Source organism: Micropterus dolomieu, linkage group LG21, assembly GCF_021292245.1.
Source record: "Micropterus dolomieu isolate WLL.071019.BEF.003 ecotype Adirondacks linkage group LG21, ASM2129224v1, whole genome shotgun sequence".
NCBI lineage: Eukaryota > Metazoa > Chordata > Actinopteri > Centrarchiformes > Centrarchidae > Micropterus > Micropterus dolomieu.
In genome coordinates this window covers 17,477,476-17,504,864 of record NC_060170.1, presented here as the reverse complement: position 1 = coordinate 17,504,864, position 27,389 = coordinate 17,477,476, and the positions used below count along the sequence as shown (strand labels likewise).

Here is a 27,389-nt window from a genome sequence, read left to right as displayed (position 1 = left end):
ATGCTGTTTGGTTTTAACTTGTGCAAATAAATCGAACACAAAACCAATATAATGACCAGTCAGTTCTCTCTAGCGCACATCGGGTAGGAGCTTCCTGTTTTGCTGGCAAGCAAGAAAATGAGATTGTTTAGCAAAACCGTCCCACCCCGGTCTCAACCTGTCACCTCCTTTGACCCACAGCCAAGGAGCTTACTATAATTATAGCTGAGGGCTGTGCTCCTGTAGATTGAATGGAGAACAAAAACACTGGCTCACTGACAGAAAGGCTGGAGAGGACAACAGGTCAATGACCCAAATAAACACGTTTCAACTAAACAGTTCAGCTCCCCAACTGAAGGTGCTATCATCCCTCCTGTTTTATTTTGAGGGTGCACTAAAGTAGAAGTGGAGCAGCTTCACTTTGCCTTGTGGCACTTCATAAAAAGCCATGAAAAGCCAGTGTTAGTTACTTAACATCACGGATGACTGCTTCCTGAAGCTAGACAGGACATTACATTTGTCCAGTCATGTTTAAAAGATTGCAGACAATCCCTTAAGTAGTACCTGGTCTGTCTCCTCTTTATATAAACAGCGCCCTCTATTGCCAAAACATCGGTACTGTTTGAGTGTTCAGGTTAGGGTTAGGGTCATACTCTTTGGTATGTTAGTCCAGATGAGCCAACCCTCCCAAGATGTAAAATAATGTATTACAGGAGTATAAGACATCATGTAGCACTTCATTTCTTCATGTGGCTGTTGTTTATTAATGAAAAAGTAACAATAATATTAAAAAAAAAAACACATGGTTTTACATAATTTATATAATTTCTTAATATATCTAAAAGAAAAATAATTTCTTGACTGACAATCTCTTTTATCTCATAGATGACATCTTTGTCCTGTCTCAGGCACCGTATCTGTACTGCTCGCCTGTAGGGGATGTAGGTACCATATCCGTGCTGCCTGCCAGATCTCTATCTGCACATGCGTAAAAGTGGACTTCTATCAAAGAAGGTTGACGCAAATGTGCCCTATCATAATTATTCGTGTGTTGTTGTCTGTTCTCATCTCAGGGCATGAAGTACTTACGCTTTATTAGCGTTATTTGATGCAAAAGTTACCCTTTGCCGTCCGTATGAGACGCCTCTGGGTGCGTCTGAATGAGATGCCCTGTCTAGTCTGGTAGCTAGCTAGGTAGCTAGCGCCAGTTCGGCTCTGGACAGGATCGCTAGTTAGCTGCCTAGCTACGTTAGTATTAAATGCGCTGACAGCCAGCTTCCCAAAGCATCTTACCCTTAGCCTAACCGTCAGGGTGTGTGCCTAAACCTAAGTCAGCGATTGTATGCATGTCGACTGGCTAACCCTACAGCATCGGTCTCATGGTGCTAGCAGCTAGGGTTACCCTCCTTTGGGTTGCTACATTGTGAGATTGTTGTCATTATTAAACATTAAAAATGTTCTGTTGAATAAGATTTTTCATATCTATAGTTTAGTCCTATTACATCATACTGAACAGTTTCCTCTCCAGTGATTAAAAACATTTTTATCTCGATATGAAAGATTTAGTTGGATCATTTTGAATAGGCAGATTTGCGGTAACCTTCTTTGATCAACAGAACCACTTTTGCTCATGTGCAGAACAGATCTTGCTGCCAGTACGGATCTGGCACTGACAGGGGAAGGGGTGCAATTCGCAACCCTCACCACTAGATGTCACTAGAACTTACACACTAAACCTTTAACATAAAAAACCTAAGCTGACCGGCTCCAAACTCTGCCAAACTTTTCATTATGAAATTGCCTTGCGTTATGCACGGAAACAATAAACCAACAACAAACTGAGAAGACTTTTGAGTATTTTAGATAACTCAGGTTTAATTTGAATTTTTAAATTTTTAAATGAATTTTAATGATTGGGTTTCATTAAACTTAACTTAATGGACTCCCCTGCCTCATAAATTTGTATGGTTTGTACTTTGTGTAATTTTGGTCTTTGTTGTAAATAAAGATATTTTTAAAAAATGTATAATCTGCCTCCTTGTTGTGCTGTTACAACTTTACTCGTGAAGGGTTTGCTATTTCCTGTGCAAAGAAACAAATAAAAAAACATACAGGATTTCTTTTACGTTTACCAGATCATACTTTTGGCCGGAGACAATTTAAGAAAATATATATGGACTGGTTTAACCCTCTTATATAGAGTCTATGGTTTGAGTGGGACATCCGATAATTGTCTATAGATTGTCATATTATTTAGAGCAAAGAGGACTGCTAAACCAATACCAAAGTGGATTTCGTAAAGGAAGATCTACGGTAGACGCTTCAGTTAAAGTTAGCAATGAGGCAGAAAAGGCAGTTAGTATGAAAGAGGTCATGGCGATAGTATATTTTGATATTGAGAAAGCTTATGATTCAATGTGGAGAGAAGGACTATTGATAAAAATGCATAAAATGGGTATTGGCGGAAGGCTATATAACTGGGTTTTAGACTTCCTGTCTAACCGAACATTCCGTGTTGAAGTTGGAAATGCTGTGTTGGAGGATTTTGAAATTGAAAATGGTACTCCTCAAGGGAGCGCTATAAGCCCTATTCTGTTTAATATCATGATAAAGGACATTTTTATAAATGTTGATAGAGATATTGAGTCATCACTTTATGCAGATGATGGGGCTATATGGAAAAGAGGGAAAAACATTAGACATGTGACTAATAGCATACAGAGTGCTATTTTAAAAGTTGAAAGATGGTCATATGATTAGGGATTTAATGTTAGTCTTTCTTTACCAGAAAGAGAAGGATTAATAACGCACAGCTTAAACTGTATGGACAAAATATGAAAGAGTGAAAGAGTTCAAGTATCTAGGATTGTGGTTTGATGAGAAATGTGTATGGAGGAATCACATCAAACAGGTTAAAACAAAATGTAAAAAAAAAATCTCATGAGGTCAGTTTCTGGTTACCAATGGGGAGCAGATAAACAATCACTACATATTTATAGGGACTTAATACGATTGTGTATTGGTTATGGGCGTATGGTATATGGAGCAGCATATGGAGTATTTTAGAAAAACTAGACAGAATACAGTTCAGAGCTCTAAGACTCAGTATAGGTGCAGTGAAAACAACCCCTACTAATGCACTGCTGGTAGAAGCTGATGAATTGCCATTATATTTAAGATGTTTTAAGTTGTCTTTAGCATATTGGGTCAAGTTAAAAGGATCTGGAGAGGAGCAAAGTAGCAGCAAGGTTTATGTGACTGTTGGGAATATACACAACAATGGAAAGGTAAAGGATTTGGTTGGAATATTATTGCAGTAGCAGAAGAATACGGATTAAATAGCATAGACTATGGACCAACTACTGTATGGGGTAATGTTCCTCCATGGATAGTTCCTGTGCCCAATGTGGACTTGAAGCTTCTAGAGAAGAAGAAAGAATGGAGTGAACGTAATGTGGTTTATATTGGATATTTGGTTCAAGATTATGTGAAGAGGAATTATTATAATTATATGCTATTATTCACTGACGGATCAAAAGATCCAGGGAGTAAACATACCTGAGTTTGATGTAGTTATATGTAAAAGAATTAATGATAAATTATCTGTATATTCAGCAGAAATGGTTGCTATTATTTTAGGGTTACAGTGGATAGAAGAGGTGAGGCCGGAGAGAGTTGTCATTTGTTCAGACTTCACTGCAGCCCTGTATAGTTTGAATTCCAAAACGACAGTAAGAGATGATCTATTGATTGAAATATGGACAAAAATGCTGAGAATACAAAGAGCTGGAGTTGATGTGCAATTTGTTTGAGTTGAGGGGAATGAGAAAGCAGACGAGATTGCAAAGACAGCGTTGAAATTAAAAGATGATAAAATAATGAAAGTTCCCCTTGGAGAAGGAGAGGCCAAATCATTAATTAGAAAAACTGTGAGTGACGTACGGAAGAAGAAGTGGGACCCAGACACTAAAGGGAGACACTATTACAGCATACAGGAATCAATTAAGGTGAAGGGTTTCAAAGGGAAATGTAGAAGAGATGAAGTGTTTTTTCAAGATTAAGGTTTGGACATACTGGGTTAAAATCAACGCTTTATTTAATGGCAAAATGTTTGTCTGATAAATGTGAGGTTTGTAATGTTCCTGAAAATGTCGAGCATGTCATCATGAAGTTTGCAAATATGATTCTGAAGATATATGAATTAGGACGGGGATAAAATTTAGAAGGGATTTTAGGGATGAGTGAGGAAACAAGGGAGTGCTGCAAAGATCTCTTTAATTTTCTCAAATCTACTGGATTAGACCATAACATATAGTCTTTTTATAGTATTTTTGTTTTTGATTGTTTGTATTGTTTTTGATTGTTTGTATTGTTTTATTGAGTTTTCTATTTATTTATTTATTTACCTTTTGGATACACTGAACCTGTAACCTGAAGTACTAACACCTTGATATTACACACTCCGGTACAGTTGGTGGCGGTATGCAACTGAACAAGTTGGTTGCGACCCGCCATGAAACCCAGAGAAGAAGGAGAAGAAGCAGAAGTGGGACATCCGAAAAGAACCCCGCCTTGGCAGAGAAATGGTATCGTCCAAAGATGGCAGCCTCCGTGTGGAAGCGATGTGTGACTGCAGCAGTCAAAGTTAAATGTTTCTCTCTGTCCTTGTCAGGTAAACACATCTTATATAGTTGTATTTTTAATTGTATTTATTTGTTTAACGTCTATTTCTTTGGACTTCATTGTCGTTATTTGGATATTTAGGCAGGAAGAGACAAATGTCCCCAGTCCATGTCATTAGCTAACTGTATTGTAACAATAACCGGATACCTGCAAAACGAGGTTTTAACACATCGTTTCTGTCGTGAATGTTTCTTAAAGTAATATTAAATAACTTATACATACCATGTGATATTTGTATCTACATGATTTGGTTGACCGTCTTTGCAGCCAGAAGATGGTTGCTCTCAGCAGCGTACACCGACACCAAAGTGTGGGAGGCCAGAGAGAAAGATCCTCAGAACCTGGGTAAGAGTTAAAACTGCTAATGCAAATGTTCTCATATCACATTTAACCAGGTAATAACAACTAGAGTGTCCAACGTGGATGGAGGTCAGGATTTTAGCATTTTCCAGGGGGACTGTATGTTGTCACAGAGTTTACATACAGTATGTCAGTTTTCTAAAATGTAATCCATATTTTTATTACATTTAATTTTAATGAAGAAGAGCCTAGGCTCTAATCCCTTCCATGTTCTCCTTGTGCCTGGCAGGGTTTTCTCCCAAACAGAGACTTTAAATTGGTCATATTTATGTCCATACATGTTATAGACCGACCACTTGGTAGGATATACTTCTGCACTTGTAACAGAAGGCTGCAGAGGTTACACCGGTTGTGTCTTCCAAATTCGGGCAAAGGGAGGACACATTTCTGTGCCTCATGCAATGATTTTAGGTTTAAAGTTTGAATTGTAAAAGAGGCTGCCCCTAAATTGTGAGTGCTATAATTTATGGCTGGATATCAATGTTCTGAACATTTTGGTTACCTACTGAAATGCATCATATTGATGAGTATTGATAATTGTCAAGTACTGAAAGTTACCATTGAATTCCAGATAATTTCTGATTTTTTATTTTTTTTTTTAAATCATAATTTTGAGGATTTTGGAATTGTTGTATTTTCAGGTAAAATTCTGATAAGGTGCAGCATTGTAATGTCAGATTAATGTGTTATGACAAAATGAAACACTAGTCAAGCTTGTTTTGTTCTACAGAAAATTACTTTTATATTCCCTCCATTTTTTTATATTCCTTCATTGAATTAGTGAAAGTATTGTTAATGCACTGTTATCAAACATTTTCAAACAATACCTAGCCCTGTTACGGTATAATCACCAGTTAACACTTGAGATGAAATGTGACATGTAGCTGACGTATATCCACATCCGGCATGCAACCAGTCCAGCACCACATGTAATGGTGTGTACACTCGATCAGCACAGGGTGGCAGTGTAACACCACAGCATCACGGTGCACTGATTCATAACTGTTAGAAAGTGCAGATGTTATTGGACACAGCCTACCATGACTTACATGAAGTTAATATCAGGTACAAATGGATCACAGTTGGAGATGAAGCATTTGATGACACAATAATAATACATTTTATTTGTTACTTTTTTTATCTCCTTGTATCACATTGGCGTGTCATCCTGTAAAAGACATTCTCAATAGTTTATCACATGATTAACTGTATAATAGTCTTGTTGATGATGTTTTTCTTTACTTGCAGCTGTTCTGGCCATCAATATGGACAGGACATATGATAGGAATCTCCCAGTTAGCTCTCTGACTGTGTCACGGGTAAGCTGGATATAGATTGAAATAGCCTATCTGTTTCATGATAAACCCAGTCACTGATAAATAAACAAATAAGTTTGAATTTGATGTCAGTGGGGACAGAGTCCTACTATTTATATTTTTTGTTTGTGTTTCAGTTTGTTGACAACATTTCATCTCGAGAGGAAGTTGATCAAGCAGAGTACTACCTTTACAAGTGAGAGGAATCATCTGTCTGTATCAGGTTCTTCGTTTTATGTGTCAGATATCTTCTGCTCTTGTGGTTTTGTGTGGTACCAACTTTTGTGCTTTTCTTGGAATGAATTGTCTGTTTGGTTTGTCTGTTTTGGTTTATATTCAGTCACATGCTTTTCTTTGTTCGGGGCAACTCCAGACCTTTCCTGTTTACCCCTTCCTCTGGAATCTGCACCCATTCTTGGGATTACAACATTTAGTATATTTCCCAATCGCGCTCTTGTTCAGGTCACATTCATTCTCATTATTGGGTGAGGGTTAAATAAATACCTTTACACTTTGGGAAGTCTCTGAATATGAATAATTATTGTTAATGCATTCAATTTCAGTTATTAGTGCTGATTCTTCATTATTAAGTTGTCAAATTTGCTCTTTGAACTGAAATTGTTTACCACAGACTGGTGACATTCAAATGTGATCGCATGTCATTTCTTCTCTTCCTCACATCCTTCCTGTTATTACATCTTGCACGTTAATAAAGTGGAACTGTGATGGATGTTAAAAAAATAAGCACGCCATGTGGTGTTGTTTTTTTTTTTCTTTTGATCCCACCAGGTTTCGTCACAGTCCAAACTGTTGGTACCTGAGAGACTGGACCATTCACGATTGGATCAGACAGTGTCTAAAATACGGGGCCAGGGAGAAGGCCCTGCACACACTTAAAAACAAGGTACACATTATAATCCCTCCATTTATTCTTAAAACAACAAACTAGACACATGCTCAAGGCACTCTTTGGTCAATGTAAAGGAGATCCATCTTTATAATCAGAAAGGAAATCTGATCAAAGTCTCCTGATGAGGGCTGACAGATGGAGTTATCTGGCAGTGTGAGTGATCACAGATCCAAACATAACCATCCAGATGCATTTTCAATATCAATCTGAGTAGCACAAATAACATCAAACATGTTTTCAATTTTCAGCGCAGCATGTGTACGGTTCCTGGAAAGAGTTGTAGGATCTGCGAATCATTGACTTATTCTGAAAGCAAAGACGTCCATAGCCAATGACGTGTTCACACGTAACACGGTGTAACACGGAGCGGGCTCTGTCAGTATAGCCACATCTGTTGTTGTTTTGATTGGTTTCATGTTACTGTGAGATTAGAGGTCTCGTTGCATTAGGAAGCAGCAGTTTTAGTATTGTGTGTGATGTGCAGCATCTCTACCAAATCATGTAGGGTAAACACTCAACGGATAAATGGAAAATATGATGCTATACATGTGATGCAAATATTGTGTGTGTGTGTGTGTGTGTGTACGCAGGTCCAGTATGGAATATTCCCAGATGACTTCACATTTAACCTGCTCATAGATTCTTACATTAAAGATGGAGACTTTAAAAGTAAGGCTTATTTAAAGCATGTTTTCAATCAACATTCAGGCAGACTGAAATAAAGCGCACCAGCAGGTTTCCAAACACATTCTTGTTGACTTTGAATAGTGCCAGGAGTGGGAACAGGCTGCCTGTCAAATCACCGAAATCAGATTTTAAACATTTCTTTCCTTGTTTGTAAGAGACGGAGGTAAAGGGGAAGCCTGATTATGTTTTCTGTAATAACATTAGAATGTAAACAATACATTGTTTTTCAACAAGTGAAGGCACACAGCTGGTATTACAATGTTTTCAGTTGTATGTTGAAGTTTTGATTACATTTGAAAAACTTATGATTTCAGAGTTTGTTTAGCGCTTCTATACTGTATAACTTCAAATCAGATGTTTCATTTATTTTAAGGATGCATCTGACAGTATTCAGCTTGGGGTTGGGTGCCACAGACAGGGTAGAGAAGTAGGGATGTAAGGGAGAGATGGACTGAGGAGTGTGTGTGTATAAAGTGTAATGGCAATAAGTGCCTGTTTTTATGCACATTTTCAACACTGAAAATTAGGAAAGAAATTGAAATATTGCATTGTGTTTTTACAGTGGGGGAAATAAGTATTTGACCCCTTGCTGATTTTGCAGGTTTGCCCACTTACAAAGAATGCAACAATCTACAATTTTAATCATATGTACATTCTAACAGTGAAAGACAGAATCCCAAAGAAAATTCCAGAAAATCACATCATATGAATTTATAAAGTGTGTGTGTGTGTGTGTGTGTACGCAGGTCCAGTATGGAATATTCCCAGATGACTTCACATTTAACCTGCTCATAGATTCTTACATTAAAGATGGAGACTTTAAAAGTAAGGCTTATTTAAAGCATGTTTTCAATCAACATTCAGGCAGACTGAAATAAAGCGCACCAGCAGGTTTCCAAACACATTCTTGTTGACTTTGAATAGTGCCAGGAGTGGGAACAGGCTGCCTGTCAAATCACCGAAATCAGATTTTAAACATTTCTTTCCTTGTTTGTAAGAGACGGAGGTAAAGGGGAAGCCTGATTATGTTTTCTGTAATAACATTAGAATGTAAACAATACATTGTTTTTCAACAAGTGAAGGCACACAGCTGGTATTACAATGTTTTCAGTTGTATGTTGAAGTTTTGATTACATTTGAAAAACTTATGATTTCAGAGTTTGTTTAGCGCTTCTATACTGTATAACTTCAAATCAGATGTTTCATTTATTTTAAGGATGCATCTGACAGTATTCAGCTTGGGGTTGGGTGCCACAGACAGGGTAGAGAAGTAGGGATGTATGGGAGAGATGGACTGAGGAGTGTGTGTGTATAAAGTATAATGGCAATAAGTGCCTGTTTTTATGCACATTTTCAACACTGAAAATTAGGAAAGAAATTGAAATATTGCATTGTGTTTTTAGGCTAAGCAAGGCAAAAATATTGGCACATGAAATCATCAGAGAGTGAACCAATAAGAGACTGTAACATTCCTCGATAATACATGAAAAAACTTTAATATTATTCACATCTATTTTTTTTTTGTTTTTAAATTGCATCGCCTCTTGCACTCTCTTCTTCTGCAATGGTTAAATGGCATCTGGCTGGAAAATTAGCGCCAGCAGCTGTTCAGCATCTTGATGAACCAACTCCTAATATTCTCATAACAGTATGAAAATGTGCATTCATTTAAATTTTCGTTTGTTTTTCTGTAAATTAAAATTGACTCTACATTTGGCCTATTGTTTATTTTGGTCTTTTCATTGGATTTGGATTTGTTGATAAGAAAAACGTAGAAAAACACCAGACTTATCCTTTTAACTTTACAAGAGGTGGCTAAGATTGCACTGCAAACCCATTGATTCAAAAATCATGTTGAATTCTTGTGATTTTAAAAATTTCTGTTCTTACTCTTAGTCTGCCATCTCATTCAATGTTATGATCTCTAAGAAGTCCCTATGTTTGCTATAAGTTTAGCAAAAATACTTTTCATCTGACTTATCTGTAAAAGTATTTACGGTAGCAGCCTTATAAAAATAATCAGAGGATGATAACATTCATTATAGAAAGAAAAATACAAAAGTGTCATGTAAAACATGACCTCATGTCTTTATTGTCATTGTGCAGGTGCCTGCTCGGTGGTTGAAGAAGTAATGCTTCAGGAGGCCTTCGACCTTCCCTCCACGCAGATCCTGTCTCTGCACGCTCTGGGTAGTTACCTAGCATCCAGACCACAACTCGCTGTGAGTGAAACAGCCCAGAATATTCTTATAGTTGGAAATACAGTAGTTTAGGTTAGGCACTACAATGAAGTTGTGCTATGAGACTGTGCTCTATGCTACATATTCATTTAGGAGAAATGGATGCCTGAAACTCGTTAACATGTGAATGTTGCAGCAGGACTAACTAACATGCTGTGTTCAGGTGTCAGAGGAGCGGGCATTGGGAGCATCACTGCTTATCTGTGGACTGAAGCAAGACAGCACTGTTGGGCTCAGCGCCCAGCTACTTGGCAATGCTCTCCTAGGTCTGTCTTTAAGTTTCTTCCCCACACATTGTTGGACTCTTTATTTTCACAGTGATTAATTCATCCTGTGCTTTTTCGTCAGACTGTTTGTCTCATTAATTCTACTCCTCCTCCTTCCCCCATCCAGGCAAGGTAGAGATGTTAAAGGGCATACATGCCGTGTTCAAGGGGATGCCTCTCTTCTGGGGTTGTGGGTATCTGGACCGAGCACTGGCTGTCATGGAGAGAGTGGCTGCTGCTTCTGGTGATGTCAAGCTGTCCAAGTACACAGTAAGGGTTGAGGAATTCAAAGGAGTATTTCATTTTGTCTGCGTGTGTGAGTGTAGTCATCTTACACAAAATATGTTTACATGTTTTTATTTTGTTTATTTAATGTAAAGGTGTACAGACAGCTGTGGGTTGCCAGGTATGGGCAACTTTTATTTTGGTCATAACTGAGGTTACTATTAGATATACACTCAGTGACCACTTTATTAGGTACACTTATAAAATCTAATGCAGTCCAATACAACATAAATTTACAAAGAGAATAATGTTTTGATTGACACTGTTAGAAGTATAAATTCAACTATATGTTTATATTGAGGATGACAGTATGATTAGCTTGGTATCATATAATGATAAGATATAAAAAGGTAAAAATGCCCATAGTGGCAAATATTGACATTGTTGGCGTATAAGAGATCGTTTCTGCTTTCAGTTATAATCATTAAATCACAGAAGGCTGGCGACTCAGTATTCAGCTCCACAGAAATCCCTGGCATCATGTTGCCTTACATTGACACAATCCCACTATAGTGAGGTTTGTAGCTTCTAAATTTGGGGCAAAGAAGAGCGCTGGTATCAGGTCCACTTACTCAGTATCAGCAGATGACCTGAGTTGAGTTATTGGAATCTGTGTCAGGAGAATAAAAGTTGGACTATATCATATCACATGACAACATGAAACCACAGTGACTTTAGAAAAGATAAATGTAAATTTTTTCTCTTTTGTGATTGAAATAGGCTCCTGGTTGTAGTCTTTGTGCTCAATTATGCTTAAGATGACCTGGATCTCTGTGTTTAAGGCACAACATTGGCTTGATTAAAGTCTCGTCGCTCGCTGAATGTCTAAAAATGATTCTCCAATTAGATGTGGGGGGGGAGTGGTTCTTCATCGGTCGCTCATTTCTGGTTAGCAGGTTCCTGCATGTGGCCACCTCCCTCTAAGACAAATAAATTTACAGTGTGGGCACAATATAACAATCACACACATGACAGACAACAAACACTGCACAACACTGTACAGCATTGATAATACAAGTACAAGATATAGAAATATAACAAACCCAAGGTGCCAGACTGGATTACTCTCTGCACTCATTTGGACTTTTGCTATCGGTCTACTCCACTTACTGTGGGTGTGACATCACACACACACACACACACACACACACACACACACTAGAGACAGTTGTTCCTCTCCAGGTGGGGTGGATGATAAAGTCTTCATCTGCTGAGATGGAACACACACACGCGCTGTCATATTGTTGTTATTTTTACATATATGCACAAACGCACTGTCGGGCGTAGCGCCCCTAATCCGGCCTGTGCTGTCCAGTTCAATAGTTCAGCTTTGTTCACCTCTAATGAGATTTTGAAGAGCCTGGAGCAGCGAGGATGTCTGTGAGAATCACAGCAACGGGGACTAAATGGCTTGTGTCTGACAGCGGCGCAGCCATAATGTAGACAGAGCAGATAACACAGCAGGACAGAGAGGAAATATTACATCCCAAATGAAGGTGGTGGCGTCTGCCGCCTCAGGTAATAGTTAATCTTACCTCTTCCTAAGATTAGGAGGTGAGTTGCCAATTGAGGTGTTCAGCCTCCATTATCATTAAGTTTGTTGTTGTGTAATCTTTGGATGAGGAACTGCATCTTCTTACAAAGTTGAAAATATAAAATTTTTACGTTTTAATAAAAACAGTGGCAAGTGTTTCAGAACATTATATTGATTTTGCAAACATAATAACAAAAAAGAACGTGGGGGGGAAGAAGTGTCCTTGACCTTATTTTTTATTTATTTTTTTTTTCATTATCCTTCAGCTGGACTACATGAATGACTTGCTGCAGGAACTGTGTTCTACCTCAGACACTGATTCCTCTGGAGAGGAGTCAGCAGGTGACGAGGACAAGAAGGAAGACACTGTAGATGAAGATGATCAGGCCGAGCGGGCTAGGCTACCTCAGTATGCCAGCAGATTCAAGGTGAGTCGTGTGCGACAGGTTTTGTTTGTAGTTGCAACTGAATTTACATGAGTTTTTCTTGTCAGGGCAAGCCAGCAAACAGTGTTTCCTGTCATGACTGGGGCTATTGCTCAGAATTTTCTCAGGAAAATCCAGGTGGACAGAACAATAAGTTTATTTATTTTTTTTATTGATTCTTTTGAATTGAGTGTTTACATAACACACAATCAAGAAAGCGATTTAAAACAGTCTTAGCTAAATAACCAAGAATAATAAATAAAAAGATAATAAATTAATTATCTATCTGTAGCAAGTATCTAAAAATAGGGGTCTGCTTTTGACAATGGCTTGCATCAGTAATGTTTGAGACACAGTGCATCAATGTTACCTTTTCTGGAGATAAGACTTTAAGACTACAGCAGTGTTCATGCCTGTGAGCTCCTCCATGCTCCTTTTCACTGATATTGTTTTGTCAGTTTAAGATTATATCCTGCATTGCTCTGTTGTCAAATACAGAGGGAGGCTTTTTTTCCCTCCTTTTTAAAATAAATGGGAATTTAATGAATCGACTGAGATATGGTTTGATTAGCAGCTCTCTAGTCGATGATACTAATTAATTAATTTAAGGGGGCTGTGCGTTTTACCACACTTCTATTATTATTACTACTACTGACAAATATAAAATATTGAACACATTTCTTTCCTCATGGATCTTTTTCAGTCATGTTTACTAGCTTGCAGTATTCTTCTTTGCTGCCTTTGTTGGCCTAGTAGTGGTGTTTCTTGACGTGTTGCCACCACCTGTTGATCAGTTGAATGTCACGTCTGCTGCGTGCGCACGTGCACAAGAGTGAACTAACAGGGACCCACTCATAAAAACATTGCTCTGTTGTGGTAATAGTGCTCAAAAGCTCCACAGGGAACCTTTTTCAATTTGTGACTAGTTTTACTGATCAGGTTAGTGTCTTTAATATCAGATGCCGGCCAGTCAGTGTGGTCTGTTGCGGGTCTACCTGAACTACAGCTGTATTAAACCGACTACAAAAAAATGTAATTCAGTGTCTGCCAAACACAGCATATATAGATGCATATGTCTAAAAACAAAGTTAAATAAATAACTTATCAGTTTTGTGGTTCACAGCAGTTATATGTTTATGTATTTAATAAGTCGAGTGTGGCAGTCAAGCTTGATTGGACCTTTTAAGATCTGAACTTCTCAAGGTGACAGAGCTGGCCAGCTGTGTCAACAATTACCAGAAGTAGCACTCTTTTAAGGGCTTTTATAAGCACTAGTTTCTAAAAATGAAATCTGTACAGATCAGAAATCTAAACCTTAATGTGTTTTATAGACTGTGAAGCTTGAGCTTTTTTGAAATGTATTGAAAAGAGTTCACCGGTTTGGAGGGTTTCACACAAGTCATTTAAATGACGTGATGAGGTCACTGTTGGGCGCATCAACGTCTTTTTGTCTCCCTGCATTTTCAGGAACTGAGCAGGCAGCTGGAGTCTCTGGGTAAAGTGGACTCTGCCTCCTTCCAGGATTTAGTTACCACTCTTGCCCAGCAGAACCTGGCGGCTGCAGAAAAACCCGACTTGGAGCAGTACGAGAGCCGGGTGCAGGCATGGGAGGCTGAGAAGAGGCAGCTGATTCAGAGAGAGAAAGCAATGAGGGAGAAGGCCGAGCAGGAGAAACAGGAGCGGTTAGCTTCAAAGGCTGCAGCCCAGCAGGCATAGAGACTCTTAAGATGGAGTTGAATGAAGATCACTAAACTGTCTATTGAGTACGTACATTCAAATTGTATATACTTAGGATATAACATACGCCTCGAAAATTGTGAAATATCAACATTACATCTGCTTGTGTCATTAGTTACTTTTGTAATTCAATTATTGTGTTCTTATGTAATTAAGTGTTGCTCTGTTTTTATAGAATTAAGAGCGGCAAATATAAATATATTGTCAAGATAAGGTTTCATTTGTATATGAAATTCTGTCTCTCATTTACCGATTTTCTGATTTGGACTACGGGGATGATATCATTATTGGAACTTATGCACACATCAATTGTTAAGCCTGATCGTCGGTTGACCTCGTGAGCAAAAAAAGGGGAAAGCTGGGGAAAGATCTTACCATCACATCCTCCCACTCCTCTCTCTCTGTGTGTGTGTGTGTGTGTGTGTGTGTGTGTGTGAGAGAGAGAGAAGCATCTTTAGACGTTTTCTCACAGGGGATTGAAGGGGGTATTGCACAGAAGAATTTGCTGATAGCCAATCTAGACAACACCATATTTTTTTGCATGGAAAGGAATGCATTTATGACCAGAAACCTTTCGTGTATTAGATCCTGAACAGTATGAATAGACACAGTGTACTTCAGTGTTTGTTAAAAAGTGAACATCTCAACAGAGTGCAGCATCAGCTACTACAGCAAGAGCACACAATTAACTGGCTAATAGTTAACTGGCAAATAAAGGAAAGCGTGTGTTTAGACGCCACAGAAAGATAAGATAATAGATCTTTGGAGAAGAAAATGCTGTTGTGGTACTGCACGTAATGTGTTCATTCCACATTATGTTGCAGCTATTCAGTATTCAGAGCATGATCTTGGGAAACAGCTTGGTATGCAGTCTAGGATGAATGAGCAGCACGAAATGTTTAAAACAAGAACTATTGTGATGGCTCTTTGCTGCTTTTCTGAGAGCAGCTCCTCACTCATAGCCAGTGTGTCTTTTTATATAAGCATCAGAAAAGCAATTTAGCGGTTAGAAAATAGCATTATTTATATTTAGTCCCTTCTGAATATCACAACATGGAGGTGTTGCTTCTATCCACCACCTGAAACTGAGCATGTAAGTTTTCCTTTTTGACCTTAAAAACAGCAACTCAGTCCAGGATCAACGAAGTGGAGACTGACGCATCACTGAATTAAAACATAATATGTGACCCTTTCAGATAGAGTAAGAGGCAATACGGTCTACACATGTGTCCTGGCACTGAATTAAAATGCTGTTTAAAAACGACGTAAAATGGCAAGTTTTTAATTTGAATTTCAGGCAACAACACATACCTGAATTACAAAACATTAAGTGTAGCTAGCAAAGTTAGTGGAAGGTTAATAACATTTCCCAGTCATTCTTAACTGTATGAGAAGCATTGGTACTTGCTCTGAAACATTTCTCGATGCATGTAATGTCATTCTTACATTCTCAAGTTGGAAAAGTTAAATTTACATTTAGCTGACACTTTTATCCAAAGCGACTTACAATTGCTATACATGTCAGAGGTCGCACGCCTCTGGAGTATGATGAGTTAAGTGTATTGCTCAGGGACACAATGGTCGATGGGTCACAGTGGGGGATTGAACCCGGGTCTCTCAAACCAAGGGCATGTGTTTTATCCATTGCGCCATTGCCACCCTATATTGAATATATTCTTTGACCTCCTAAACTGTTATACTGTAAAACTTCAGATGACCTATCATTTATGAATCATTCAATTGATCTAACCATGAAACACGGTGCATCTAGACCAACCCAGAGAGACTACATTTATGGACTAAAGGAATATAAATAATCAAGGAATGAACACATATCTGGACTTAATGACTTATTCAAGGGTAGTGAGTCCCCACTTTTTTTTTCACCTCTCTTGTTTATTATATCATAAATTATACTTTGGTGTTCATAGTTTGCTTAAAATGAACTGAACAATTGTATTGTGGAGAATCTATTCAGTCTAGGGATGTGTAGCATATCCATGTTGACAAAAGTTTAACATTTATATTTGTATGTGATCTAAGCAGCTTAGAACTAGCTCAAGGGGAAGTGACCCGGTGGGCTTCGAGAGGTTTTATAAATCCAGAGCACGTAATGTGAAAACCAGACTAGGCATCTAATTAAGACATGCGTTTATTTGTGTAGCCACACCAGGTCAGTAAAAAGGACAGGCATTTAATCTGGACTAGGCTTTAATCGAAGTTTTATGGTATTTGGAAGTTACGTCACAGCTTGTGATGCTACAGTGGCTTCCTATTCACATAGTTTACCGCTTTTGATTGAAGGCGCTATAGACATTTCCCACACATTACTTCTTTGTCTTGTCTTTACTAGCTAAGACAAATCTTTAAGTTTTGTGTTAAACTAGCAAGTAGATACATGAATTTAAGAATGACTTTACACAGATGACATTTCACAACTTAATCAATTTATAAATAGCGGGCCCAACCTAATCCTGTTGTGCAGCTTTTGGCTGTATCACACGGCTCAACAAGTGATCAGCAGATCAAATCACTTGTTATGGAAATGTAGATGTTCGAACTTCCCATGATTTAGAGCACATCTTGGACATCTCGACAGTTCATTCCTGACCTTGGAAACAGCTGATTCAAATAAACAAGCAATCTCAACTCAAGGTCAGTTTTCTCCAGAGCTTTTTGAGATTGTTTTGTCAAACTCCAGAAATGATGTCTTAAGTCCTGTCCCCTCAGGTTGACTGGAAGTTAACCCTGTGATTATTTATGATCATGGTCATTTGTTCCTGGTCACTGTAGTGTTTATCCAACACTAATCAAACCGAATTAAATAGTCAATCAGTTGGGGACTGTTTCAGTGGTCATGTTTATTAAACATGAAACTTAAATGTAACCCAGTGCAACGCTAAGGCTCATTGATGTGTTAAATAGATACATAGTTTTTGTGCAATCGTGGGACTCTATTGCATAGAGCAATAAGTTATAGCAGCACTTGAGTGGGAGTAGTATCATCAGTAGGGTTTTCATGGGATTTTAAGAAAAATGCATAATAACAACCTTATCCTTTAACTGCTTATTATTTAGTGGAGGCTTCGTCACAATCTTTCCTCTTCTATTGACCATGGTTTAGGACAATATTGATGTATTGGTTTCATTTCATCAATTTCATTTGCTGATTTTTTTAAAAATGTTTTTATTTGTACACACAATTCCATTTCACATTGTGTTGTGCAACTGCCCTTCTTGCTGCATTAATAACAGTTAAGTGGTGAGTTGAACCTCCGGATAAGCCAAAATATGCATATGTAAATTTAATAAAGGAATGTGTCACTATCTTCTCAGTCTCCCAGCAATTAAGTCTTTCAAGTTATACCAGCTTCCCTCTGAAGGCTGCAAAAACTCATGCCATTATTTTGTGTGATTCTTATCTCCTACTTATGAAGCTTTAACCATGCAAAAGCCGTAGACAATAAATTAACTGTAATCTGTAATAGAAAATGAGTCATTCATCATCCTTTGTCAGGTTCTCGTCCTTCAGCTCAATGTAAAATCAGTGGTTTAAAAGTAACACGAGTTGTTTCCATTTCTTGCCGTTGTCAGAGATGGGTTTGTCATTTCAGGTGTTTGAGCAGGTGTCAAACAGGTGAGATGTGATGAGGGGGAAAAGTCAGGAAGTTTGACATCCACATCACTGGTTAGCTGATTCCCAGAGCCTTTTAAGTGTTTTGAAAGACCTGTGTGTGTTTTTGTGGTCGGGGAGGGGAGGTTTGCTGGGGAACTGTGTCATGGATTATTTGAGATATGTAAATATTACCGAATCTGCTAGAGGAAAGCGGAATGCATTAGACATTATCAGCCTGGATACAGAACAAATGCTACTGTACAAACCATTTATCTCTACCACCAAAACCTTTTTTGTAGATTAAAGACACTTCAGCTGGTAAAATGTATAATAAAGCCAGCATGTCATCATCTACTCTACTAGTGATTAGTTTAGTACATACTGTCCACTCTAAACAGAACATTCTTCTAAAAGCCAGATTCACACATTTTTAACCACTTGTAGCAGAGGTATTTATCTTCCCATGACTGCAGTTTATCCTTGTCATGTAAATACAAACCATGTTACGCTTTTCCCTCCTCTTTTTTTTGTTTTTTGTGTGTGATTTATATCTGAGAGGGGATACCACTGTGTCTGTCTTCTTCTGTCAAGCAGATTACAGGATAAGATGCCCCTGGGTGTGTTACTCTTGGCCAGAGTCTTCAGCGAAAAATGTTTATTGATCTTTCATTATTCATCAAGGTCAGCATCTTCATATTTAACATTTTAAAGAGATAAGTGAAAACAAATCAAATTTCATTTATCTGTCTGTCTGTTTTGAGGGTATGCTTGGCTTTTATGTGTCTGACATTGGTGTATTGCTCACATATTAAACACTAATAAATCCGGCAGATGTGCAGCGGCAATTATAAATTTGATTTATTTGCTGTCTGATTCATTTTCCTGTTAATTTGTCATAATCAGCGGATTTATATAACCTTTTCAAGCTATTAAAAATGTTTGCGTCAACGTTTGAATCAAAAACTTCCACCTTAAATCGTTTAGAAGGAAGTAATAGGATCAATTTGTGACTAATATATAAAAAATATCTCAACATGACATTGGGAGTTTACCCCTTACCATGTTGTACTACAACAAATATTCCTAGCCTCTTTATACCTCTGTAAGTTTTCTTATGTTGTCTGCAAAACTCAAAGAATCATTTTTCTTATGTTTAGCTGCCGTTGTATTTGTTATGTATAGTTATCTGTTGCATGAATTCCTGGTGCATCAGATTCAATAGTTACTAAGTATGTGGTCTGGCAATGGCTAAAACTCTCACAAATCCTCACAAAACTTTCAATTAATGTTTTTAAATTGCGTGAATAAATCCAAAATTGTAACCCTAACCCTGGGTCGTCAGTGTGCATGTGTAGGCGTAGCGTGTATGTGTGTAGTGGCAGTTGAGGAACACTTGCTGAAGAGACTGAGCCGAGCCCCAGCTTCACCTCATGGGACTATTGGATAATTTATCACCGTTGATTAACCACACAAAGAATATTATATTGTTTTAAAACAGCCGGCTACTTGAAACAGACCAGCAAGGAATCGCGACGTGCATGCAGTTGTCGGCAGCACGGCATGCAAGCAAAACTCTGCATGAGACCAGTGAATGACAGGCGAGAGAGAGAGAGAAAAGTGTCAAAGGGTGTGTGTGTATGTATATATATATACATACACACACACTGAACAAAATGATAAACGCATCACTTATGTTTTTGCCCCCATTCATCTTGAGCTGAACTCAAAGATCTAAGACTTTCTCTGTGCACACAAAAGGCCTATTTCTCTCAAATATTGTTCACAAATCTGTCAAAATCTGTGTTAGTGAGCACTTCTCCTTTGCTGAGATAATCCATCCACCTCACAGGTGTGGCATATCAAGATGCTGATCAGACAGCATGGGTATTACACAGGTGTGCCTTAGGCTGGCCACAATAAAAGGCCAAAATGCAAAGTTGGTTTCTTTTGTTCCTTGTTGCCTGGATGGGTTATTGATAAAGTCCAGATATCATCCTTAAGATACATTAGTGAGGGTCATAAATTGGTCAACTGTCACTTAACTTTTTTAGTGTCCTCTCTGAGTCGTGGTGAGGTTATCAGACCTTTAGGGTCCAGGTCGGTTATAAAATGGGGCCGTTGTCACTGAATGTCACTTGATGTCATCTCTTGAGTCCTGGCATGGTTTATTTATGCTCAGAAGGAGAAAGTGAAGACAGGATGTCCTCACATTGCTTGTTTATGAATCAGAGGCCATATGCAGGCTGTTTAGGAGAGAGAGAGAGAGAGAAGGCATCAGTTCTGTGAGGAATATTTATTTGCATTTAGCACTTGCTTTGAATGTAAAATTTGCAGTTGAGTCTGTAGCTTGATTTTTTCCCAACAAAGTAACCAAACAATTGAAGGCTCCTCTGTCTAAAGACTGGTCTGATATCCAACTACATTACAGAATGTGTACTGTATAACAGATGGCTCTTGTACAAACACAACCCTGCTATTTATTAGGATATTTGATGCTCTAGTCCTGACTTCCAGTATCTCTCTCAACCTCTGACCACTCAATGCCACATCATTTTATCAACAGAGCTTTCTGAAAGAGTATTGACCCAACACATGGATAAAACACATGTCTGAGTGTTTAGCAAGTATTTGGCAAGACGTTTCACAGCTGTCCCACTGGGCTGATGAGCACGAAGAAGAATAATCCTCATTTTCCCTCACGCTGAATGATAGCAGCATGTGGGGTTTGCTGATGAGAAATTGCCAGCAGGAGTTTCATTGGTACAGGGTGGTGCAATAAGGTAAAAGATAAGACAAGACTAATTGCATCAAGAGAACAATGTATCACATGTGATTGTTTAAATGTGTCCAAAAAAGAAATTATCTTGTAAGACATTAGTGTCATAATTTGTGGTTAATGTTTCATCGGCTCTCCACATTTTTTTTTCTTATGATCATCGTATGAATCATGATCCCAGAAAGTACTTACCAAATGGTTTTAGTTTGTGTATTCTAACATAGACAAAAGGAATTTCACATTAACAAAATAAAAAAATATAAATTAAATATAAAAATATTTAGAGGTAAAATTATGCAAATGTACAAACAAACAAAAATTACAATATAATTAAAGATAAGAAAATTGAAGTAAATGTAGGTGTGAAGAAACACAAACTACAGTTAACATTTAAAAAAAGACACTTATCAATAAATCACTACAGTTCTTTTTTGAAGCTGTAACCTCACATAAACCACAACCCTGCTTTCTTGGTGCCTTGGAACAGCCACTATTCTGTGTCCTGTGTAAAGAAATCAGGTCAGATTTTCTGCCTGCGCACTCTTGAGTGTCTTGCCTACTGATTCTGAAACATACACACAGCGACAACACCGCAGCTAATGAAATGGAGTCCACTAAAAAACGCAAACTCCACATGAGGATAAAAAACAACAAGCAAGTTTTATGTGCTGAAGCCCAAACGAGAATCAGATCAACACTGGGCGAAAATATGGTCAACATCAGAAAGGAGTTTGGAGAGACCTCTGCTTTGTTTTGTGTATAAAAACTGACTAATGCTGAGTAGTTGCTAACATTATCTGTTGTAAAATACTATAATATTAATTTATATTAACATATTAATGTTATGGTTTGCCACATTACTTCACCAGCTAACGCAATCATATTACTATTCTGTGGAGCACTGGTATTATGTCAAAGTGTGAGAAATGACGTAACTGCACAAAGCAAATGTGGAGTGATTTGTTTATACTAGCCAAGGTGATGCATAGCAGGGGTAGCCAGCTAGATTTGCACAGATCTGCCGTGTGTTTGCGTCTTAACGTTCAATTTAGATTTATTGTTGTTTTACCGATTCTCGGGTACACAGCTTCTCCACCGTTGTAACTTACGTGAAGGTGCAGGATGGAGGACCAGTGGAAGACCCATCCAGTAAATTACAGTAACATTACGTACTACAGTCTAATTGTTGCACTAAATCTCTTTTAAAATATTCATGTTTGGGCCACCAACCATTTTTGTTATCATCCAAAAATGGTGAGACATTAACTTAACACTAGGGTAATTAACTTCTCTAAATGGGAATTTAAATGTTTTATTCAACACCAGCTCTTGATCACAACAAAGCTGAGGTTTAGTGTACTTGTTGAATTGCCAGCAAAGGGAAGATGTCCCCACTGGTTTACCAAAGTACCGGGTTCAATCCACTGTGCAGTCTCCCTCCTGTAGAAATGCTGCTGCAGGTTACGCTCCGAGGTGACAGTTTCACAGCAGGTGGTCACCGGGCAGACGAGGTCTCCGAGCCGGTTGGTCTGTCTTGTTCCAGAGCCAATGCCAAAGGTCCGGACCAAGACGTTGCAGGCACAGTTCTCAGGGAGATGCAGGATTTAAATTTTCTTCAGTTCTAACCTTTGAACACAGATGTTGAGTCTGCTTCTGTCGAGTCTGTGAAGTTGTAGCTTGTCGAATAAAATATATTGGCTACACCAACTTCTTCAGCTAGGCTTGAATAATTATGTTGGCCAGATGAAACTTTAAAAAGGAAATAGCAAGCTATCAAAATCGCAACGCTTCATGTTGCTAGAAAACAACTCTTCAGTTAAACACCAAAGCACTCAAGAAAAATTAAGAAAAACATTAAATTGAGAACTGACTTTAAGCAAGGATGAGAAAAAATTAAAGACAATGTTAAGTTGTACAAATTAACATACTTCACTATGTCGTACAAAAGTAATTCACAATATGAAATAGTATAGTTCTTACAACAACATAACAAAAACAGTTTAACCAACAACTATTTCCGCATATCATTCAATCATTTACATGACATTCTTGACTAATCAGCTGTTGAGGTGATTCCAAATACTATTTAGCCTTCAAAACATCATCTCCAGCACTATTAACAGGTGGCACAAGGTTAACCAACATTTATTTCGCTTACCTAATATTTGGAAATGCAGTCCTACTCACATGATATTAGCATATTTATTCGTTCCATTGTCAGTACATGGCAATGTTAGGAGCATATATTTGTGCAGCATCTCCTCGCTCGCCCCCTCTTTCTCTCTCTCCTGAACACCGCTGCACAAACCTGTAGTCAAGCCTTTACTTCCGTAACCTATCTGTTGAGCTGTTTTCAGGCAGTTCAGGAGCGTTTTCTGTGGGAGATGGTAAATCCCATTAGGGTGGACTTGTTTTTCAACATAACACAATAAAAGAAAGGGGAAAAGGGGAAAGGGGAAAAGCCAAAAAGCATAATATGACCTCTTAAAATTCCTGGATTAATATTTCATCCCTTTTACCTCGAACACAGATCGGGTTGGACTATTCATCCAAGAAACACATGAGAAACGAAGCTTATTAGTGATCTTAATTTACCTTAATTCACTTGGCTAAAGGAAAGAATTTTCCACAGTTACTTAACTTAGTCATGCATTTGTGACTTTTATGATAGGTGACTAGCAGCCCCTATCTCAGGCCACATCAGGGGTTGAGAAGAAAAAGAGAGAGGTATTTGTGTGTGTGGGTGGTATGTGGGGGGTGATAGGAGGTTAAGGCAGGAGGAGGTCTGTAGGCTACACTCTTTGACTCTTTGACCAAAGAGCTGTTGTTCCATTACTGTGACAAGACTCCGTGGTGGAAAGTTCTTGTCTTGTGTGGCATGTTTCTAACTCGGCACCTTAACCATTTGGAAGGAAGGAATACAGCTACCCCACATCTGAGCAAAGTTTCATTCAAAGCTCCTCCCATCGAATTCTGCAGAGTGCGAATATGATGAGACGTTCATCCCGCTGTTCTCACTACAAAGTTTCGGCAAGTGGATGAGCATATTTTCTAAAATAACTATTCCTTTAAGTCTTCATTAGGAAGTACGACACAGTAATTAATCTTGTAAACATTCGCACGGGGTCAACAAAAGTTAAAGTAAAATGCACAACATCAACAGTTAGGCCAACAGCAAATTAACAGTTAGATACTTAGCCTCAGACAGCTAATATAATGGCTCGCTTGATCAGTAGTAAACTGACTAAATTAACAAATGAACAATCACAATTTACAGCTATAACAAAAGAGTACCTACAGATAATGCTACAACAAGGGTATTTGGGTAGATAAAAAGTGTCAATATTTAATGCGTCACAGAGCTGACAAAGTCGTTGACAGTCACAACATCAGTTAAACTTGATCTGATATGGACCGCTGCCAGTTGTGGTTGCTACTAGCAACATAATGTTCAACTGAAACCAACACTAGTGCCAGAATAGAAAGAGGTTCAGCATTATTGTCATTATACAATACAGGATTGCACAATAAAATGCAGTTAGAGCCGCCTCCATGCTACATACACATTAAATGTATAAACATATTCAAATATTTAAATTGGAATAGAACTAAACACTCAAATAGGAAATTAAAAAAACAAAGTATATAAATGTAGCACTATAGGAAGAAATGAAAAGCAAAGCTTAATAATATTTACAAGTACAATATATAGTTACATATATATATTTATTTATGCACACAAAAATGTGCAAAATTAGTGTAATAAACAAGTTATAGTGCAATAACAAAACTTGAGGTACAAGGTGCATTTAATCATCATATTAAAACAGGGTTGTTATAATGTGCAACACAGGCAATACAGAATAGTTCCATGTAATATTTTATAGATACAGTGCAATAAATTGAACAGTATGCGGTCTTGTACTTGTACAACATGTAGAGGTGAAATTTATTTATAGTGGTGTGCAGAGGATGTGGTGAAGCTGAGGAGTCTCAGCCTGAGGAAAGAAGCTGCTCTTTAGTTAGTTACTGAGACTGCAAGTCACAAAATACAAAGTTTGACATATGCATCAGTAATTTAAATGGAACTATAGGTTCACATACCGCACCCAGTGTTTCCAAAATTAATTCACAAACTCAGTAGTTGGAATATATATGAGCTGATTAAATGAGATGCAGAGTTAGTTTTTTTTTTTTGCTCATTTGGTAAGGTTTACTCTATTTGCCTTAATATATTTTCATCAATATAACATCATGCATGTTCATTTTCCATTGTGCCCTAATGGGCAGCTAGGGTCGTCTGGTCAACATTAGCAGTAAGAGGCCCTAAGTGTAGTTTAGATGGTACATTTATACAACAATGTGCAGTGATGTAGGACTCACTACAGCACCTTCCCATAATGTTGCTGTTTGACTGTTGCTATGATATGAGTCATACACTCTTAAGGGATAAACCATCTTGCTGGAAGGTCAGGAAATTGACTGTAAAGTTGTAAGTTAAATGCAAAGTGCACATTAGTGTTTTTTGTCATTTTGACTTGAACAAGCTTGAGGTAGCTTTGGTGTTGTGGCAGGTCTTGCAGCCTCAAGGGTAAACTCTGCTCTCTTTGTTTGATGTATGCCAAATGAGGACTGTCAATAACAGTATGAACAGGGATCTTGACATTAGATGGATGTTTTATGCTCAGATTATTCAAGGTCATATTGACAGTGGTTGTGTACAGTGAATCCATATTTTCGAGATGTCAAAGATAAGATATGAGTACATTTAATAACTGCATCAACAATACACAATATTCAGTTATATGACAGTTTTATCAAATACCTGCAGTGAATAATCTCACAAAAGCAGACAAAGTGTTTCTGTTTTCATGTTGGCATCACATGTCAGACTCTGTGCCATTCCAAACAGTTTACATCTGATTCGCTGCGCTGCAGCTTTGTTATGCTGTCTGAGATCACATACGGATGTTATCTGCAAATCTACCAGACCCCAGAATAAACACAACCAAACTCTATCTAAACTTTACATTTAAAAACAAGCTGCAGACAGAGTGTTCTCAACCCGTCCACCTGGGATATTCTCAGAGATGCTGGGAATCCCAGACTGCAGTCAAGATGGGTGACTCCACTAATGAAGTGATGTTAGTCTGTTAACCGCTCTGTTTGAAACGCTTAAAATAGTGTAATGTATCAGGTTAGGCCCCATCCACATTACTTCGATTTCGTTTTTAAAACGGAGACCTTTTGGTACGTTTGTACCTCCTGTCCAGACTAAAACGGCAAAAATTAAGTTTGAAAATCCCGCCTACCCCGTTTTTCGTTTTGAAACTTCGGATAGAGTTTTAGTGAACGGCCACTAGATGTGCGTTTTCTGTACAGAAGGTATTTCAGTATTTAGTATAGACGGAGATCAACTCTGTGATACGCAGCTGAAATGCTGGTGTGGACGGAGATTGTATTCGTTGTTATTCTCCGTTTTTAAACTAAAATGGAGTAGTGTAGATGGGGACTCAGTTGCCGTTGTTAGTTGTTACAATAAATTGTATCTACATTAAACTGTATGCTTAAGCCAAATGTTTTCTTTTTGTTTATCTGGACCTTGCTATCTTGGTAAAGATAATTCTGTAGCTTAAAACAAATGTGGGCCAAGTGGGGGCTTCGAACTCGGCCTTTATTTTGATCTCAACCACACACCTGTAAAGTTTTGGGACTGCATCTTGTCCACCAACAGACAAATAAACACCAAACTACTCAAAAATCGTTTTTGTGGTAGTTCCAGCTAAAGTAGGTGTCTTGAGGACCACATTTTGCCGCGATGACTCACAAGGTAAAAACAACACCAGTAACCCTGGTAACAAACAATATATCACATGTTTATTTATGAGCTTTAGGGATGCAGGTAGGTAGATTTTATTTATTACTAGCTGACTGTTTCCAAAATATTGAACTTCCTTTAAGCCAACCTGTATAGGAAAGAGCTCAGAAAAATACAAAATTGAACATCAATAATTCCTCTAAAACTGGGTAAAGTCTGTCTGATGAGACAGATCATGTGATACGATCAAAAGCTCCAGAACAGCTATTTAATAGACCTTATGGTGAGACTGTTTTATCATGATTGTTCTTAAGTGATTTATATGTAGCTTTGGCAATACTGTTGTTATACATTCATGCCAATAAAGCTGATTTGAATTGAATTGACTGTTCTACTTGCTTGAAGCTTGATTGAAACACCTAATCAGTCACAGTGAATATCATGTCTGCTTTAATTATTGCCATAAGTCATAAGTTTAAATCATCTGCATGTGTGGAAGTCAATTAATTGACAAAAGGTGATTTGTGCTTATACAGAGTCAGTTAAGAAATGGGTGGGTGTGAAAGCACTGCATCCCTGCGCTGGACTTGTAGAATTACACCTGGAATGAAGTTTGTTTTCTTTGACCCACCCTAAAAGCTTCGAATGTGTCTGAACATGTCCAAAAAGATCATGTTATACTCTACAGGTAGCAGTTCTTCTAAACAAAAAGGCCTTCGGCAAACCATAATCTTGGGTGATAAATCAAAGGCTCAAC

The 27,389-nt window shown here is 38.0% G+C and overlaps 1 protein-coding gene across 2 annotated transcripts; it reads left to right on the top strand.

Annotated features, from left to right (window-relative positions):
- The first annotated feature begins 4,520 nt into the window (after positions 1 to 4,520).
- mrps27 (mitochondrial ribosomal protein S27) lies at positions 4,521 to 17,753 on the top strand. 2 transcript variants are annotated; one of them, XM_046035609.1, is made up of 11 exons: positions 4,521 to 4,651; positions 4,930 to 5,007; positions 6,271 to 6,341; positions 6,476 to 6,534; positions 7,128 to 7,242; positions 8,682 to 8,760; positions 10,042 to 10,157; positions 10,339 to 10,441; positions 10,569 to 10,711; positions 12,527 to 12,688; positions 14,153 to 17,753. In XM_046035609.1, the coding sequence occupies exons 1-11, from the start codon at positions 4,579 to 4,581 to the stop codon at positions 14,399 to 14,401; spliced, it is 1,248 nt and encodes a 415-aa protein (XP_045891565.1). In that variant the 5' UTR covers positions 4,521 to 4,578; the 3' UTR covers positions 14,402 to 17,753. The 2 variants fall into 2 exon arrangements, with proteins under 2 accessions (XP_045891565.1, XP_045891564.1); XM_046035608.1 differs by lacking the exon at positions 8,682 to 8,760 and adding an exon at positions 7,839 to 7,917.
- Positions 17,754 to 27,389: the final 9,636 nt, after the last annotated feature.